This window comes from Schistocerca cancellata, chromosome 6 (assembly GCF_023864275.1).
Source record: "Schistocerca cancellata isolate TAMUIC-IGC-003103 chromosome 6, iqSchCanc2.1, whole genome shotgun sequence".
Classification (NCBI taxonomy): Eukaryota; Metazoa; Arthropoda; class Insecta; order Orthoptera; family Acrididae; genus Schistocerca; species Schistocerca cancellata.
This window is the reverse complement of record NC_064631.1, coordinates 74,358,384-74,378,114: the sequence shown is the minus strand read 5'-3', so window position 1 is coordinate 74,378,114 and position 19,731 is coordinate 74,358,384. Positions and strand designations below refer to the sequence as shown.

At 44.5% G+C, this 19,731-nt stretch overlaps 1 protein-coding gene across 1 annotated transcript in view; it reads right to left on the bottom strand.

Annotated features, from left to right (window-relative positions):
- Positions 1–419: 419 nt before the first annotated feature.
- LOC126191031 (6-pyruvoyl tetrahydrobiopterin synthase) overlaps positions 420–19,731 on the bottom strand; it is a 32,938-nt gene continuing 13,626 nt past the window's right edge. Inside the window, exon 3 of the mRNA XM_049931736.1 lies at positions 420–1,282. Within this exon, the coding sequence (XP_049787693.1) occupies positions 999–1,282 (284 nt within the window). The 3' untranslated portion in view covers positions 420–998. The remainder of the gene's footprint in view (positions 1,283–19,731) is intronic.

Below are 19,731 nucleotides of genomic sequence, written 5' to 3'. Positions count from 1 at the left end.
AGCAGCAATGTCATGAAATGATAAACCACAATCACGATAGGCTACAATCCGACCTTTATCAAAGTCGGAAACGTGATGGTACACATTTCTCCTCCTTACACGAGGCATCACAACAACGTTTCACCAGGCAACATCGGTCAACTGCTGTTTGTGTATGAGAAATCGGTTGGAAACTTTCCTCATGTCAGCACGTTGTAGGTGTCACCACCGGTGCCAACCTTGTGTGAATGCTCTGGAAAGCTAATCATTTGCATATCACAACATCTTCTTCCTGTCGGTTAAATTTCGCATCTGTAGCACATCATCTTATTGCTATTTGATAAATGCTACCTGTTAGATAAAAACAAACATATTACAGTCACAAATCACAAGAATTTGAAGTATAAATACTCAGAAGGACCTAAAAACACACACATGTATTATTTATTTATTTATTATCAAATATAAAGACAACTCCTTTCATGATGCTGGTACTTAATACACACAAGATTGAATCTTAATCTATATATAAATTGCAAAAATAGGAAACATGTTCAACAGTCACTGCCATCAGTTTACATGACTTTTTATGATAGAGAGGCAAAGTAAAGCAGAAAGTGAAATTAAAATTTAAACTACAGAATACCACACGTGAAAGGCATGCTTTTCTGTAAAAAAAAAAAAAAAAAAAAAAAAAAAAAATTACAAAAATTACAAAACACGTTCTATTCTTGCACTTTGTAAGCTCTTACAATAAATGACAATGTTGCAAAAATGTTTGAGGATGCATTACAACAGGCATAATAACATTACAATAAAATAAATGGGCTCTTGTCTCAACAGTGCTGAATGCCTCAAAAGTCAATCATTGTTATCAAAACACCAATGTTTCTTAAAATATACCATATGGATTGTAAGAATCAATCTCAGCTGTGATAATAGATGACAGCGAACATCCTGATCACCAGGAAACTTAAGTCAGTCAGTTCAGTTAAGACTGTATTACTTTGAGATAATTTTCATGCAAATTCACCTCTGTAAATAACAATATTTTTTTCAGTTTCATGGATTTTTACTTCATACAGTATTTCTGGGTTAGGTAGCAGGGATTTTAAGTTATTCCATATAAATATAGCAACATTTTCCGTTGTACTGACTATGTCTTTAAAATAAGGAACATCTTTATCAAGATTCTTATGATCCATTACATCCATGATCGCTTCATTCATGTACTTCTTGAGATCACTGATGTTCATTACCATGCCCGTGTCTGCAGCAACAGGACCCCTGAGTGTTACTTCAACTGCAAACAGAATAATACAACAATGAAAGGAATACTAAATGACAAATTTTTAATACAGAATCACACACAAGAACAGAAATTAAACACTACAAAACTAATAATTCTTGCAAATCTGAATGAACAACTGATTAATGAAAGGAAATTTTTCATACAATAAAGACTGGAACTGCATAGTATCAATTTCTTGCTGAACTAAAAGAAAGAAGAGATGAACATGATTATGTCAGTAGGGATGGGATACAAAATTGAATTGATGAAGGACAGGGAAGGAAATTGACCATGCTCTTTCAAAGAAACCATCCCAGCTTTCACCTTTAATGATTTAGAGAATTCACATTGTACCTAAATCTGGATGGTGGGACAAAGCTTTTAACTGCTGTCCATTCGAGTAAGAGTCCAGTGTCTTGCAACTGAGCCACCCCACTCTGTCTTGTCAAACAAGTATTCGACAGCAACAGAATAATGGGCATAATGCCTGATACTAGTTCAAAAATCTACTCACCAAGCAGTGGCAGGAAAAGCGCGCACAAAATATGCAGAATTTCACAAGTTTTCAGAGCCATTGGCTCATTCTGCCAGAAGGGTTGAATGGAAAGGAAGAGGGATGAAGAAAAAGGACTGGCAAGATTTCAGAAATGTCACCCTGAAGCCTGGATAGGGGAGATTTATGGGATGAGAAGGAAAGACTGATCATCGGTGCTTGCACCAGATGAGACATGAAAACCTGAGAACTTAATCTCCAATTAAATTTCACATGGTCCTAGTCCAAATCTCATTCCACTGTTCTTGATGTTGACTTTATCCTCACCAAGGGCCAGCTACACACATTAAGCCTACAAACAAATAACAGTACTTACATTTTGACATCCTTTTCATGTCGGACATTCCATCCTATACAGACTTGCAAACAAGAAACATTTGTTCGAGCGCAGATTCAAAAAACTGATGTGCCCTCCTACCAACACCTGTAGCAGCCCTGCAAATGGCAAAATATTTACTCCCCAAAACATTTACTCCCCCCACCAATCTACCATGTATAATGCACTTAGTTTTCTGCTGTTATTGAATTTTGCATAATGCTTTTTTCAGTAATTTGTGTTGTTTATTACCCTGTCTTCAATCTTTAAGTTATAGGTTTTCAAATCTTGTCTGATGCAGGTGCCAGCAGTCAGTCTTTCCTTCTCATCCCATTGCAGTATATCTCCCTTAACACCCCCCCCCCCTCCCATTTCTTAAATCTCACCAATCCTTTTCTGTCCTTCCTCTTCCTTTCCCTCCACCCTTTCTGTCAGCAGAAGGATCAGCGGCAGCAGAAGTTTGTGCATTTCCATATTTTTTGTGTGTTTCTTTCCACTGCTACTTTTATTTAGCTATATAATATTACATTTTCAAATATTGATTTTTTTTTTGTTGATACTAGTTCAGGTAAGACTAAATAATTATTCGCATTAAACAGCTATTCACCTTCACAATATCAAGAATGAAGGTTATTCAACACATGACACGTACCATTGTTTTAAAGGTAAAAAACATACAATTGAACTCAAAAAAACATGAAGTGAGGAAGCACTATTGACAATATTATGGAAAGGATGGAGTGCTACACACCACATAGAGGAGATGCCGAGCTGCAGATAGGCACAACAAAACGACTGTGGAACATTTGAGCTTCTGGGCAAAAGGCCTCCTCCTAAAGTAGACCGGACACACATTCATGCAAGCACAATTTACATCCACTTGACCTCTGTCTCTTTCTATCCACTGGGACCATACTGTGAGCAACTGCACATGGTGGGAGAAGCAGTCTCAGCAGCAGAGTTAAGGGGGAGGCTAAGACGGCTATGGGGAAGGTAACAGGGTAGCATTGGTGGACAGTAACAGAGTGCTTGTGGGAAGATGCATTTGTACATACATACATTAATACTTGTTCCATAGATCATCAATATGACATTTTGTAATCATGTGGAACATGTCGCTTTACAAAAGTTTTCCTTACACAAAATAATTAATTAATTTTTTTTTTTTTTTACATTTACTACTTTATATTTAAAAATCCATCTATGAGTAGAACGAGCTGTCATTTAGAAATTCTTTTAATTTGCTTTTAAATGTTGGTTGGCTGTCTATCAGACTTTTAACGCTATTTGGCAAATGACCAAAGATTTTTGTGGTGGCATAATTTCACCTCTTTCTGTGCCAAAGTGAGATTTAATCCAGAATAATGAAGATCATCCTTTCTTGTAGTGTTGTGGCTATTTTTGAATTGAGATGGATAATAACAACAAATTTCCCAAGTGAATATATGTATTGCGAAGGTACTGTGACTATCCTGACTTCCTTAAATAAATGTCTGCTAGGTGATCTTGGGTGGGCTCCAACTATTATTCTGATTACATGCTTTTGTGCAATGAATATTTTTTTCTCTTAGTGATGAACTGCCCCAAAATATGATGCCACATGAAAGCAGTGAACGAAAATAGGCATGCAGGCTAATTATCGTCCAGCCCTGTGACGAAGATCAGGATGAAGTGAGAGCTCCCTCATAGTAAAGGCAGCATTGTAGCGTTCAGGATTCTGAGAGGAGAAGGGTATCACTCGAGCCTTCTTGTTTCCAAGGGAGGGTGATAGTGGGTGGATCTCGAAATTTCTCCAAAATAGTGGCCAAAGATGTTGGAGATCGTAATAGGGTGCACAATGACGTAATTTGCTACAGTCAGGCCAGAACTTGGTGAATGGACCTTGGTCCCAGAGAGCCAATAGAGGTTGTCCCACATGACAGAAGAGTTGTGAAACGGTTAAAAGAACTAGTAAATGAAATACAGCTAGATGTTACTTTGTAGGCCTTCTCTGTGTAATAAGTCTTGAAAGTCTCTTCGGGTTTGCTGCCGGATCCACAAATCCACCGGTCCAAAAATCAATCTGATTCTATAATTCGGCGATCCAACTGTTCACCATCTTCAGTAGAAGCAGCGTTCTCCTGAAGATGGTGAACAGTTGGATCGCTGAAATATTGAATCAAGTAGATTTTAGGATCTGGCAGCAAACCCAAAGAGACTTACAATAAACCTAGCTAGCTTATTTTGCTATCCTGAAGAATGCGATGACACTGCACGTGACAGTTAATAATGAATACGATCTGCCATCATAGGATGATGGTTAAAAATGGAGACAGCACATCTCGGTGTGCGAATCATGTTGCAGCATGCCTCAGTACACCAGGGGACTGAGACACAGAGGGGTAGTAAATGATAATTAATTGAAGCCCTCAGCTGCCGACAGGTGGTGTTGATATACCTCGATGGGGATAGCTGAAAATGTGTGCCCTGACCGGGACTCGAGATCTCCTGCTTACATGACAGATGCTCTATCCAGCTGTGCCACCAAGGACATAGATGAATAACACGACTGCAGGGACTTATCCCTTGCACGCTTCCCGTGAGACCCACATTCCACATTCCCAACTGTCCACACTCTACATACGTAATATATCTAATAGATATTTGCCCATCCACTCATTACTTGTGCACACTAAGGTGATGATTCCCGTAAGAGTTTGGGCAACCTGTGTGCATTTGCACAGACGAAGGTCATTGGCCGGGTAGCCTTTAACTATATATGAAGATAGTGACTGCTCTCGAAAGTTCTGATTTTGCACCCAGAGGTGAAGATCTGGTGACTTGTTGCGCAGCAGTACAAGAAGGAGATGGGGGTGCTACCCTGATACTGGGCAATTTCACAACTGCAGTATTCAAATCTGCTTGGCCATGTCCTTTGAGGAGTGAGACATAGCAAGAACGGTGGTATAAGTGTCGGATGGTAAAATGCAGGGTTTTTGACTTGCCAATAACTTGTGGGCAACAGGGTAGGGTACTTTTTCCTTCACTTGGACCTCCTGGATGGTCCACTCATCAAGATCATTCAAGAGATGAGGCGGCATGGTCGCCATTACAATTAATGCAGCAGGGAGGAAGAGGCAGCCAATCACCCTCATGAGCATTTCTACCAAAAGTAACACATGTGGCTTTGTTTTTACAGGACACATAACTGTGCTTATAACATTGATACACGTAGCAATGCATCAGGTTTGGAATGTACAGCTAGACTGTAATGACTTCATAGCCTGCCTTAATCACTGATTGCAGCACTACTCGGTCAAATTTGAGAAAAAGAGTGCATGTAGTCAACTAAATATGCATCAACCTTTTTCATTACACAATGGACCACAGTGACACTCTGATTATAGAGATAAATTTGGATTTCTCCCTCGATCACACAATCAAACAGCTGAGTACAAATTTGAAGAATTCAGCGTACAATGGGCCTTTACACAAACAGGATAGTGGTGGAGGAGTGAAACTGCATGCAGTTGTTTGGCTTGAAAATCACAATTGGTTGCCATAATCAAAGTCCCATTATGTAAGCAAGAGCAGGATTTCACAGGCCTGCAGTTGCACCAACACCTTTCTGAATAACAAACGGATTAACTGCAGCAAAGAACTGGCCTTCTTCAGTACAGGATACCTCGAGGAAATGAGAGGCAGATGGGCGTCTTTGAATCTTTAGCCTCATTCTATTTGTGATTAGTAGACATAGATTGAGATGGTGACTGGCTCACTGTGAAAAAATCCCCCACAGTTGCCAGCATCTTCAATTGTGTGCTCCGTCACAGGGGGAGGGGGCGAGCTCATCCACCTTAGACAGTTGTTACACCTCAGGTCACACCTCCCAAACTCTTAACAGTGAGACCTTTTGGCAGTTGGGAAAGTAACAACTCAGGCAATCACCTCTCCCTGGGCCTGGCGCTGACTCCATGGGGCCTGAGCCCCCTCAAAAATTCGTTTGGGGGGAGGGGGGGGGGGGCACGGAGCACCCCCCCCCCCCCAATAATTTAAGAAATTTATTAGTTATATTATGCTTTGTAAAATCACAAATTATGTTGGAATTTTTTTATTTTCCTGGTTTGACGATAGTTACTTTTTAAAAAACATTCAGTAATGAGTTAAAACAAATAACTCTTATGATAGTAAGCAGGTTAACTGAAAATGAAAGGTGTGAATCATGATAGTGTTACAGTGCTGTGGACACACTTAGAATTTGTCCTGGTGTGCGCACCTTCGTGTAAAGTCTGGCGCCGGTGGGCCAGCACTGTGGCCTCCACCTCGCATCGCCTTGACGCTTCGAGACATTATGATGCCGCAGCTATATAAATCCCACCCTGCTGTTGCAGTCATTCAGTGTGGATAGTTTCATTCAGTGCATGCTGCAGACGTGTTTAGTGTTCCAACTTTTGTGTCTAATGGACTATTTATTTTATATTTAAAAAGAAAGATGATGAGACTTACCAAACAAAAGCGCTGGCAGGTCGATAGACACACAAACAAACACAAACATACACACAAAATTCTCCTCATCAGGAAAGAGGGAAGGAGAAGGAAAGACAAAAGGATATGGGTTTTAAGGGAGAGGGTAAGGAGTCATTCCAATCCCGGGAGCGGAAAGACTTACCTTAGGGGGAAAAAAGGACAGGTATACACTCGCGCGCACACACACACACACACACACACACACACACACACACACACACACACATATCCATCCGCATATACACAGACACAAGCAGACATATGTGTGTGTGTGTGTGTGTGTGTGTGTGTGTGTGTGTGTGTGTGTGTGTGTGTGTGCGCGCGAGTGTATACCTGTCCTTTTTTCCCCCTAAGGTAAGTCTTTCCGCTCCCGGGATTGGAATGACTCCTTACCCTCTCCCTTAAAACCCATATCCTTTTGTCTTTCCTTCTCCTTCCCTCTTTCCTGATTTGGCAACCATTGGTTGCGAAAGCTAGAATTTTGTGTGTATGTTTGTGTGTCTATCGACCTGCCAGCGCTTTTGTTTGGTAAGTCTCATCATCTTTCTTTTTAAATATATTTTTCCCACGTGGAATGTTTCGGACTATTTATTTTGTATGACTATATTTTATTCGTTTACTTTAGTCACATAGTGTATTGTGAATTAAGTTTGCAATGGATAAATTCGTTAACAAAAAGGCATGCTGCAAGTTGATGATAGCTGCGAATCAACCTCCAACAATTACTGTGTCGTCAATTGCTTCGTTGGCTTCAGGTGAGAACCATTCACAGCCCAAACCTGGACAGTCCAGTAAGGGAAGATCATTTCAGATGTCTTGGTTGGATCAAATGGCTAGAGTATGAAGCATCTACTGAAAAAGTGTTTGCAAAACCCGCAAAGAGGTGGATGCTAAAAATCTATTACAATTTCCAAAAAAAAAAAGGTAAATAAATACATAAAAGAAAAATGCATTTACTTCTGTACGGTTCCCTAACTGAAAAAAGGCTTTGGAAAAATTCTGTCTTCATGAAAATACATTTACGCATAAAGAAGGTTTTCTGAAACAGTTCTATCCCCAACTGAAGTGTGGCCTCCCAATTGAATGAACAGTTAGATAGTGATATGAAGAAAGGCCTTTAGCTCTTGAGAAAATTTTTCCTACTGTGCAATTTCTATGCCGACAATGACTAGCAATTAGAGGACACGAAGATGTAAGCTCAATTTTTTTTCAATAGTTGGATCTCTGAAAGAATGACATATCTGAGTTTAAATATTGGTTAGGGCATTCCGGGTATAAGTGGACGTCCCACGATATTCAAAATTAGATCATTGATCTACTAGGGAAGTCTGTATTGAGAAAGGTATTGGCTTCAATCAACATTTTTCTATTATGGTTGAAGAAACAAGTGATTCTTCAATACACGAAGAAGTGTCATTTTGTATTCATATTGTCGATGATTCCTTAAGCATCAGCGAAGACTTTGTTGGCTTATATGAAACCCCCAACTCTGAATCACAAACTCTGTTTAGTATTTTAAGATGTTTTTGCTCATCTTCATTTGTTAATGGATAACTTAACAGCACACAGCTATAATTTGAAATGAAGGATGCGTTGTAGGGAACATTGGGCCACCAATTGCTGTGTGTGCCACTGCCAGTCACTCACATAGCAGTGTAGTCTAGTGAAGCCACAGGCTGATATAACCACATACACCAAACATCACTATGCCATTGCTTCTTCGAGCCTTCGCACTGATTAAGTCATCCATGCATCCGCGTAGTGAGAGCACTGGTGATAACACCATGTATGGCCTAATGTGCATAAACACTGAAATTCGTGCATCCCAGAATGTACTCCTGCCAGAAGTGAAAAGTGACATGCCACATCCAGACACCACTCGAAAACTTTGTTACTTCCGATGCTCGTTTTGCACATCTGCATGGGGATCTCATTGGCCCCCTGCTATCTGCTCTCACAACTTCTGTTACTGCGTGACAGATCGACAGGTCTGGGAGGTAGCCATAGGTTTTACCTTTACAAGATGAGACAACAAAGAGTAGCCTGCACTTTTACTCTCTGTTGGATATTGTGTATCGGTTGCCCAGAATATGAGATGTGATCCAGGTTGCCATTGGGTGGCAGAGGTGTTCAGTACTACAGCACAACTTTATGCTTCTCACCACAGAAGAACAACAATATATCATGGAGCTTTTACTGTGGTGGTAGAATGCCTTCACTGTTCACTTAAGGCTGCCATAAAGTGCCACATGAAGGGGTCTTGGGTGAACCTACTCCCACTAGCACTACTTGGACTGCACAGTGATATGAGTGATGACTGTCAGCTGTTTGCAGCAGACCACCTCAATCATGATCAGCTGCAAATGCTGTGCAAGTTCTTTGTCCCAATCTGCCACACATGCTAGCACGGCACCTACATTTGTAACAAACCTCTGGAAAAAGATGGGAGAGTTTTGACCAGAGCATGCCTTGCACCACACAAGTCGGTTGTGTTTGTTTTCACAGACCTGGGCATTATGCAACACAGTTTGTTTTGCACAGCAGCCCATTACACAAAATGGATCCATCTTCCCAAGGCCCCCACTCAGTCATAGAACACGGTGACAGCGCACTGATTCTTCAGGTAAAAATCGACATACCTAAGTGCCAAAGATATAATTGAATTTCCAGCCACTTCCGGGCACTGTGTGGCTTCTCCATTCCCAACAACTCACTGCACACACAGATACAGATGCCTCACTGTGCCTAATGTCATGAGAAGAGGTTACAACTGTCACCACCCGAAAGTGACTACTAATACTATGCCACTGGCATGGCAGCTTCATAAACTGACAGTTACTATGTGTTTCCCCCTGCAGAAGGTGTGCTGTAGTGGCCTCAGCACCACACATTATACACTTGGGAACCAGCAACATTGTTGAAGTGATTTACCAGTACTATAGGAGGTCACCTGGGGGTAAGATAGCCAGTCTGCGCCTATGCAGTTACTCAGATGGACACTGGACATATGTATGCACTACAATGTATAAAATTATGTACCCCACAGTTAACATCATGGGTGTACCTGCCAAGAGGAGGAGGAGGAGGAGGAGGAGGAGGAGGGTTGGTTGGTTTAGAGGTGGGAGATGGGACCAAACTGGACCAAGCTATGAGGTCATCAGTCCCTCGTTCCCAATACAAAAATGCCACAAGTGTGAGAATAAAATGGATGAAACATATAACACAAAAGTGGAAAGAAATGAAAAGCCACAAGAATGAAGGGAAGGCAACAAACACTAAAAGGAACAAAAAAGGACAAGAAAACAACAGAGAGACTCCAGAAACAGAAGAAAGTAAAACATGAAAGCAGATTACAGTGGCTGGCCAACCATGAAAATAAAAAGGGAAAGCCATCCACTCTGCAACACACTAAAACCTCCACCCTAAAAGCACTAGGATGGAGGACACAATAGGGACAAAGGACATGCACTAAAACCTACATAGAAGTATAAAACCCACCCTCACGAATAAAACAAAACTAAAGCTGCTGTGGAGGCATTATCACCCAACACCGAAGGCAGGGTGCTGGGAAAGTTGAAAGTCTGCCGCAGAGCGGCTAAAAGGGGGCAGTCCAGCAAGAGGCGGACAACTGTCATTTGGGAGCCACAGCAACACTGAAGTGGGTCTGCGTGTCGGAGTAGGTAACCGCGCATTAGCCATGTATGGCCAATGCAGAGCTGGCAGAGGACAACTGATTCCCTGTGAGAGGCCTGCATGGAAGACTTCCACACATTCATAGTCTCCTTAATGACACACAGTTTGTTGTGCATGCTGTTATGCCATTCTGTCTCCCAAAGCCAGAAAACCCTGCGGTGTAAGACAGAATACAGGTCAGCTTCGGAGATGCCTACCTCCAGGAGTGGTTTCCGTGTCACCTGTTTGGCCAGCCTGTCGACAAGTTCGTTGCTGGGGATTCCGACATGTCCTGGTGTCCACATAAACACCACGGAATGGCAGGACTGTTCCAGGGCATAGATGGACTCCTGAATGGATGCTACCAGAGGGTGGCATGGGTAGCACTGGCTGATAGCTTGTAGGCTGCTCAGTGAGTCAGTACACAAGACAAATGACTCACCAGAGCATGAGCGGATATACTCAAGAGCATGAGATATGGCCACCAGCTCTGCAGTGAAAATATTGCAGCCAACTGGCAAGAAGTGCTGCTCAGTATGTCCTCCATGAACATATGCGAAGCCTATGTGACCATCAGCCACTGAGCCGTTTGTGTAAACCACTTCAGAGCCCCAGAACACGTCAAGAACCGAGAGGAAGTGACAGTGGAGAGCGGCGGGGTTAATGGAGTCCTTAGTGCCATGTAAAAGCTCCAGATGAAGCTGCGGCCGAGGTGTACACCACGGAGGCATACATGAACGGACCGCAAGTAGGGATGGTAAAGGGAAGGACTCCAAATCGGAGAGAAGGGACCGCACGCAAACCACAATCGTCAACCCTGATCTGGGCCGCCGATGCGGGAGATGGACTGCCGTGGGTGGGAAAAAGAGACGGTAATTCGGATGCTCAGGGGAACTATGAATGTGTGCTGTGTAACTGGCAAGAAGTTGCGCATGTCTGATCTGCAATGGAGGGACACCAGCCTCCACCAGTACGCTGGTCATCGGACTCATCCTAAAAGCTCCTGTCGCTAATCGAACCTCACATTGGTGCACAGGGTCGAGCAAATGCAATGCTGAAGACACTGCTGCACCATAAACCACACTCCCACAGTCAATTCGGGATTGGACAAGGGCTCTGTAGAGCTGCAGCAGTGCAGAGCAATCTGCACCCCAATTGGTGTTGCTCAGGCAATGGAGGGAATTGAGGTGCTGCCAGTACTTCTGCATAAGCTGATGAAGATGAGGGAGCCAAGTCAATCAAGCATAAAAAACTAGTCCTAGGAATTGATATGTCTCCACTATAGTGAGTGGATCGTCATTAAGGTAAAGTGCAGGTTCCGGATGAATGGTATGATGCCGACAAGTGCATGACACACGACTTTGCAGCTGAAATCTGGAAGCCGTGGGCTAGAGCCCATGACTGTGCCTTGTGGATGGCTCCCTGGAGGCAACAGTTTGACGAAAAGTAGAACATATAATGTAGTATACCCAGATCAATTTGTGATGTAATCTCAAAAACTATCTTATCACCCTGAAACTTCCTAAAACAAAGGGAATCCTCTCACTGTGCTACTTGCTGACAAGACCAATGTGCAAATCCCATCCTTGTAACATTCTGGATAATACCAAGTCCTTATTGGATCTTGGGATGATATTGGATGGAAATTTTACCTGTGGTGAAAGGCATACTTTAAGCAATGTATTGTCACTGCCTCTTATCCTGCAGAAACACAAGAATCCAAGTTAAAAGACAAGAAATAGAAAAAGTTCATGGTTTACAACAGCTGTGACACTCGAAAATAAGTTATAAACTGTAGTATTCCTACCACCTTCACAATTACTTTCATTTTGGTGGGATTCACTCCCTACTTACCTTTCTACAATCACATTACTCCTCCTTACATAGATATCTCTTGATTATATATAAGTGGAAGATAGTATTACCACAAAGTATGCTTGCTCCATTGTTTACTCACATGCCTATTCTCATATAGTGCAGACATCTACAATATGCATGATATACTTTACCTTTATATTCCAAATAACTTACTTGGAGGCCCCACTCTTCCTCTCCCGGGATTATGTAAAGTTCTTACAAGCACCGAACTACCAGACGACGTGTGCCATAATAGCAAAAATTGGACATGGCTCTGCTTTCAATAACATACTCAACCTTTGCAATAGCAGGTGCACAGACTTTGCTTCTCACCAAACCTCCAAACACCAACTGAGCAACTGCTCAAATTATTACCTACTGTATTATGGATGGTTTTGGCATCTTTTCCTCTTTTTCTCTTCGTTGTCTCATTTTATTTCATTTCTAAGCTTCTGGTCCAATTATAGATTTTTGCAACTATTATTATAATAGATAACAATGACATACCCCCTTAAACCAAGAGTGCCTCAAGGCCTTTATTTAGCTATGGTAAATAAGACGATGATTTGAGGTGAGGGGCACTCAACATCATGATCATCAGCACCCTGATGAAAAGTCAGCATCCGATCTCGTGGGTATGGATGAAGGCTGTCCCCACATGTGGAGCAGTTTATAACTTATTAAACTCTGCCTCCCTTTCTCAACAATTTAGGGGTGAGCCCTGACAGTTCAAAACTTTCACCACCCTTGTAACACTGGAATCAGTATTTGCGAGGATGGTGGTCAGGTCTCCATCGAGACTGAGGGTTGCCCTCATATCAGTGTGTAGCACACACGTTGCCACAATGCACTGAACTGAAAGTGGCATGCCACAAACTTTACAGAGTGGTGGATCCTCTCGCTGGAGGAGAAAGCCATGTGTTAAAGGGCTTGTCTGATGCGCAGTCTGGTAAGCAGAACTTCCTCCCAGTGATGAGGCTGACATGAAGTCTGCCATACCTTTGTGGCCAATTTGAGCAACTGCACTTTGTTTTCTGTCACCTGCAACCATTCTGTCTCCCACTGATGCATGAAGCGTCTGTCAGAAAATGAGATGATGGCGTGCAGCGGGATGGGTCATTGATGGACGGTATCATCCTGACATGCCTCCTTGGCAGCTTTGTCAGCCATGCTGTTGCCCTGTGACCAGGTACCCAGCAAAAGATCACCTCCTTGCCACGGTGTTGGAGCCACTGTAAGGAGTCATGGATGAGCTGAATCAGATGCTCTACTGGATACATTTGGTGAAGTGCTTGCAGTCCACTAAGTGAGTCTGAACAGACAAGAAATCTTGTACAGTGATGTCTGTGAATCCTCTCCAGTGCCATCCGAATGCCATACAATTCTGCATCATAATTTGTAAATCATTCCAGAAGATGCACTTTAAAAGCACTATCAGGGAAAACAGCAGAACAATTGAGAACATTCTCTTGCTGAGATCCATCTATATAAACAACAATAAAACTGTGGTACATACTTAAAATGGATGAAACCAAGTTGTAAAAACATAATCCGGAGGACAAGTTGTCTTGTACTGTGTCGAGCTTAAAATCACTTTGGGCCTCTGAAGACACCAAGATGGCAATGTGGTCCATCCCTGGCTGTGTATTTTGATGCCTGATAGATTCAGATCCTTGAGACAGTCTGTAGCACATATCCCAAATGACTTGGTCGCATGGGGCCGATTCCTGAACAACCACTCAAAGGTGTCAGTGACTGAAGCGAAGCTGAGATTTTCAGCACCTGTCAAGCCAAAAGGATGTGCTGACGAATCCAGAGTGTGGTTCACCAGCCTCTGCACACAGATTCTGAACTAGGCTGATCCGAAAGGCTCCAGTCGATATCCGAATGCCTTCATGGTTGACAGCATCCAACACCTTGAGGTAGGAAGGACGGGCTGATCTGTAGACCATGCTGCCATAATCTAAACGCGATCGAACAAATGTCCTATAAAACTACAGGAGGCAGCACCTGGCAGCTCCCCATGTATTTCCGCTAAGGCATTTCAAAATATTTAATGACTGGAAGCTCTTTGTTCAAAGATTGGTTGGCTGGTTTAAAAGGTAGTGGGGGGGAGGAAAGGGACCAAACTGTGAGATCATTGGTCCCTTCTTCCCAGTAGAACAATTACCCAAGGGAAAGAAGAAAATAAAGAAAACGTACGGCACAATAACAGGAGAAAGGAAGGACCAGAAGAACGACAGAAGGGCAACAAACACTACAATGGACAAAACAGGACAAGAAAACCACAGAGAGACACTAGAAACAGGGAAAGGAGATAAAAAACAAGAAAGCAGATTACCATGGGTGGCTGACCATAAGAAGAAAAAAGGAGAAGCCAGCCACTCTGCAACACATTAAAACCTCCATCCTAAAAGCCCTAGGGTGGAGGACACAGAGGGACAAAGGACACATGCTAAAACTCAGAACAAATGATAAAAGCCTACCTCACAAATAGAACGTAAAACTAAGGCTGCTGATGAGGCATTGTCACCCAACACCGAAGGTAGGGTGCTGTGAAAGTTAAAAGTCCGCTGCAGAGCAGCTAAACATGGGCAGTCCAGCAAGAGGTAGACTACTGCCATTTGGGAGCCACAGCGACACTGAGGTGTGTCCTCGCGATGGAGGAGGTAGCCATGTGTGAGCCACTTATGGTCAATGCAGACTCGACAAAGGACAACTGATTCCATGCGAGAAGCCAGCATGGAAGACTTCCACACATTCTCAGTCTCCTTAATGACACACAGTTTGTTGTGCATACTGTTATGCCACTCCGCCTTCCAAAGCCAAAAAACCTTGCAGCTTAAGACAGAACGCAGGTCAGTTTCAGAGATGCACATCTCCAGGAGCGGTTTACTCGTAGCCTGTTTGGCCAGCCTGTCAGCAAGTTCATTGCCTGGGATTCTGACGTGTCATGGGGTCCACACAAACACCACTGAACAACTGGGCCTTTCCAGGCAGAGATGGACTCCTGGATGTTCACTACAAAAGGATGGTGAGGGTAGCACTGGTTGTAGCTTGTAAGCTGCTCAGGGAGTCAGAACAGAGAAGAAACGGATGTACTGAAGTGCACGAGATACGGCCACAAGCTCTACAGTGAATAAACTGCAGCCAGGAGAACTACAAATGTGTGCAACATAACTGGGGAGCAGATGTGCATGTCTGATCTGCAATGGAGGGTCTCCAGCCTCCACCAGGACACTGGTCACCAGACACTCTCTAAAAGCTCCTGTTGCTAAGCGAACGCCACAGTGGTGCACTGGGTCGACGAAATGCAACGCTGAGGTCACCGCTGAAATGTAAACCAGACTCCCATAGCCAATACGGGATTGTACAAAGGCTCTGTACAGCTGCAGCAGTGTAGAACTATCTGCATCCCAGTTGGTGTTGCTCAAGCAGTGGAGAGCACTGAGGCACTGCCAGCACTCCCGCTTAAGCTGACGAAGGTGAGGTAGCCAAGTCAATCGGGCATCAAAAACGAGTCCTAAGAAACGGTACGTCTCCACTACAGTGTGTGGATCATTGTTAAGATAAAATTCAGGTTCTGGATGAAAGGTACAATGCCAAGAGTTGTGCATGACACATGACTTTGCGGCTGAAAACTGGAAGCCGTGGCTAGAGCCCATGACTGCGCCTTGTGGATGGTTCCCTGTAGGTGCCGCTCAGCAACATCAGTACTGGAGGAGCAATATGAAATGCACAAGTCAATTGCATACAGAGAAGGAGAGACTGACGGCCCTACAGCTGCTGCTAGGCTGTTGATGGCCACTAAAAATAGAGAGACACTCAATACAGAACCCTGCGGAACGCCATTCTCCTGAACGGCATTCTCCTGAATACGGGGGGAACTATGGGAGGCACCAACTTGGACATGGAAAGTATGGAGCGACAGGAAGTTTGGGATAAATATCGGGAGTGGTCCCCGGAGACCTCACTCATACAATGTGGCAAGGATATGATGTTGTATGCTTTACGTATGTCAAAAAGGCGGCAACCAGATGTTGGCGACTCGAGGGACTGAAAATTATCAGTGGTAGAGCGACCCAGGCGGAAACTGCCCTGGCATGGAGCCAGTAGGCCACGTGACTCCAGGACCCAACCCAACCGCCGACACACCATATGTTCCAGCAGCTTACGGAGAACGTTGATGAGGCTGATGGGCCAATAGCTATCCACATCGAGCAGATTTTTACTGGGTTTTAGCACCAGAATGATGGTGCTCTCCCGCCACTGCAATGGAAAGACACCATCACACCAGATCTAGTTGAAGATGACAAGGAAATATCACTTGTAGTCAGACAAGAGATGTTTAATTGTCTGACTGTGGATCCGATCCGGCCCAGGAGCTGTGTCAGGGCTATGTGCAAGGGTTCTGAGGAGCTCCCACTCTGTAAATAGGGTGTTATAGGGTTCACTGTGGTGCATAGTGAATGAGAGGACTTTCCTTTCCATCCGCTGTTTGAGGGTGCAAATGGCTGAGGGGGTAGTTCTCCAACGCTGAGGCTCAAGCATAGTGCTCAGCAAAGTGCTCGGCAATCGTGTTTAGAGTCGGTAGAGAGCACACCATTGATGTTAATGCCAGGGACACCTGTTGGGGTCTGGTACCCAAAAAGATGTCTCGTCCAGACTTGGGAAGGTGATGTATGGCACACAGTGGTTGACATGTACCTCTCCCAACACTCCTGTTTCCATCGTTTTATAAGCAGATGAACGCAGGCACGGAGTCGCTTAAAGGCTTTTAGGTGCTCTTGGGAAGGGTGCCACTCATGTTGCTGTAGAGCTTGCCGAAGCTCTTTAATTGCCTCAGTGACTTCCGGCAACCAACAAGGGACTGTCTTTCACTGGGGGCATCCTAGAGAACAGGGGACTGCATTTTCCGACGCAGAAATTATCATTGTAGTGACCTGCTCAATCACAACATCGATGGCACCACATGGGAGAGATTCAGTGGTGACAGCTGAGGTGAAGGTAACAAATCTGCCTTGTTTAAAGCTCATCTGGGTAGGTGCCCATGGGTATGATGCTGGGGGAGTGACAGGAAGGTGAGGAAGTGTTCACTACCACACAGGTCAGCATGTGCTCTCCAGTGAATAGCTGGGAGGAGTCCTGGGCTGCAAATTGATAAATCAATGGCCGAGTAACTACCATGAGCCACACTGAAATGTGTGGCGGCGCCTGTAGTTAAGAGGCAGAGGTCGAGTTGGGACAGTAAATTTTCAACATTTCTGCCATGGGCAGTAAGCATGGTGCTACCCCACAAGGGGTTATGGGTGTCAAAAACTTTTGAACGTAGGAAAAGTTAGGGAGTTGATCAATCAGTGCAGCCAATACATTCAGGGGTACCGCACCGTCTGGAGGGAGATATATGTTGCAGACAGTTATTTCCTGTGTCGTCCGTATCCTGACAGCTACAGCTTCAAGAGGAGTTTGAAGGAGCACAGGTACATTACATACCAATTTCAGGACATAAACACAAACTCCACCTGACACTCTATTGTATTCACTACGGTTCTTGTAATATCCCCTGTAGCCACGAAGGGCAGGGGTCCACATTGCCGGGAACCAGGTTTCCTGGAGGGCAGTGCAGAAAGCAGGTGTAAAGCTTAACAGTTCTGTAGCTCAGCCAGGTGGTGGAAAAAAAACACCGCAATTCCACTGGAGGATGACATGATCGTGAGACTGGGAAGACATGAAACACTCATTGAGGTAGTCTGCACCTCAGAGTCACATGCTGCCACTGACTTATTTCCTGAACAGGCTATATCCATTGCGTCCGAGGGTCTGGTGAGATGTAGGTCCTCAGCAGATGCCAGAATCTTCGCCTCATCCTCAGATGTAGAGCTTGTAGGCAGTGGTGGTGTGGGTGCCACTGCAATTCCCTTGGTCTTGGGGGTCTTCTTTCTGGATATCTCTAGCTGATCCTTGGGTTACTCTGGCTGGGAGGGCTTCGCTGATTCAGTTTTTGGGACTGAGCAGGATCGTGAAGCCCTACAACCAGCTGCTTTTGGGCACTTGAGTCACTGGCAGGTGTTATCTTTCCCACTAGCAGAAACCTGGGAAGGGAGTGACCCAAGGAACCCCGTCCTAGCAAGAGGAGCCAAAGAAGACCTTACACTTCTCTGGCTGAGAAGTGGGGACTGGTGAGGTTGGGGGAGGGGGGGGGGGGGAGGGACAGTGCTCACGAGGTAGGTGATGCAGGAGCAATGGGGAGGGAAATGTCCCCCTCTATCAAGGGGGCAGGTGTAGTCTTCCAGCTCTGAGAGCTGACTAGAACTTGCGGAACAGATGGGGCTACAACTGTGTAGTGGAGGCTTAAGAGGAGGTCATAGCCACAGGCTGTAGGCGCTCAAATTTCCTCTTGTCCTCAGTGTAGGCCAGTTAGTCCAGAATCTTGTATTCCATGGTTTTCCTTTCTCACTGTAAAATACTGCAATCTGGTGAGCAAGGGGAATGATGCTCTCCGCAGTTGACACAGATGAGAGGCAGGGCACATGGAGTATTGGGATGGAAAGGACATCTACAGTATCGACATGTGATGCTGGAAGTATAGTGGCAAGACATATGTCTGAACTTCCGGCACTTAAAGCACTGCATTGGGTGAGGGATATATGGCTTGACATCACAGCAGTAGACCATCCCCTTGACCTTCTCAGCTAATGTGTCAGCCTTGAAGGCCAAGATGAAGGCACCAGTGGCAACCTGATTATCCCTCGGACCCCAATGTACATGCCGGACAAAATGAACTCCTCGTTGCTCTAAGTCAGCACGCAGCTCGTCATCAGACTGCAAAAGAAGGTCCCTGTGGAATATAATATCCTGGACCATATTTAAGCTCATATGAGACGTGATGGTAATGGAAACATCCCCCAGCTTGTCACACTGGAGTAATGCCCATGACTGGGTGGAGGATGCCATTTTTATCAAGACTGACCCCCACTGCATTTTGGAAAAGCCCTCTACCTCCCCAAACTTGTCCTCTAAATGCTCTACAAAAAACTGAGGCTTCATCGAGACAAAGGAGTCCCCATCAGCTCTTGTACGTATGAGGTACTGGGGCAAATGAGGTTCGCTGCCATACTTAGCCTGGCATTCCTTCCATGGTGTGGTCAGAGAGAGCAACGATTTAGGATCATACTTCCTTGCATTGTACTGAGACCTGGAACTCTTAAAGACTGCTGGCGTTTGATCACCAGCAAGTGATAACGTGGTACATTTCCTCACGTGTCATCTGCCCTGATGCCACCCACTCCGACCAGGGGCCCTCCCCAAGGGCACTACCCAGTCACAGCAAAGGCCACCTGGCAGGATGGCCATTGCTGGAGGTCCTGATGCCCTAGGGTGACAGGCATCTACTCCTTGGCACACATGGGAAGTTAATGGTGCACACATCAGCAGAGCAATCCCTGTGTAGTCAGAGGGATACATGGCAGACGTACCACAATGGACTGGCTATTGTGCTGGATATGAGGTGCAAAGAATTCCATGGTCCTCATCAGCGCAGAAATTGACACTGCATAG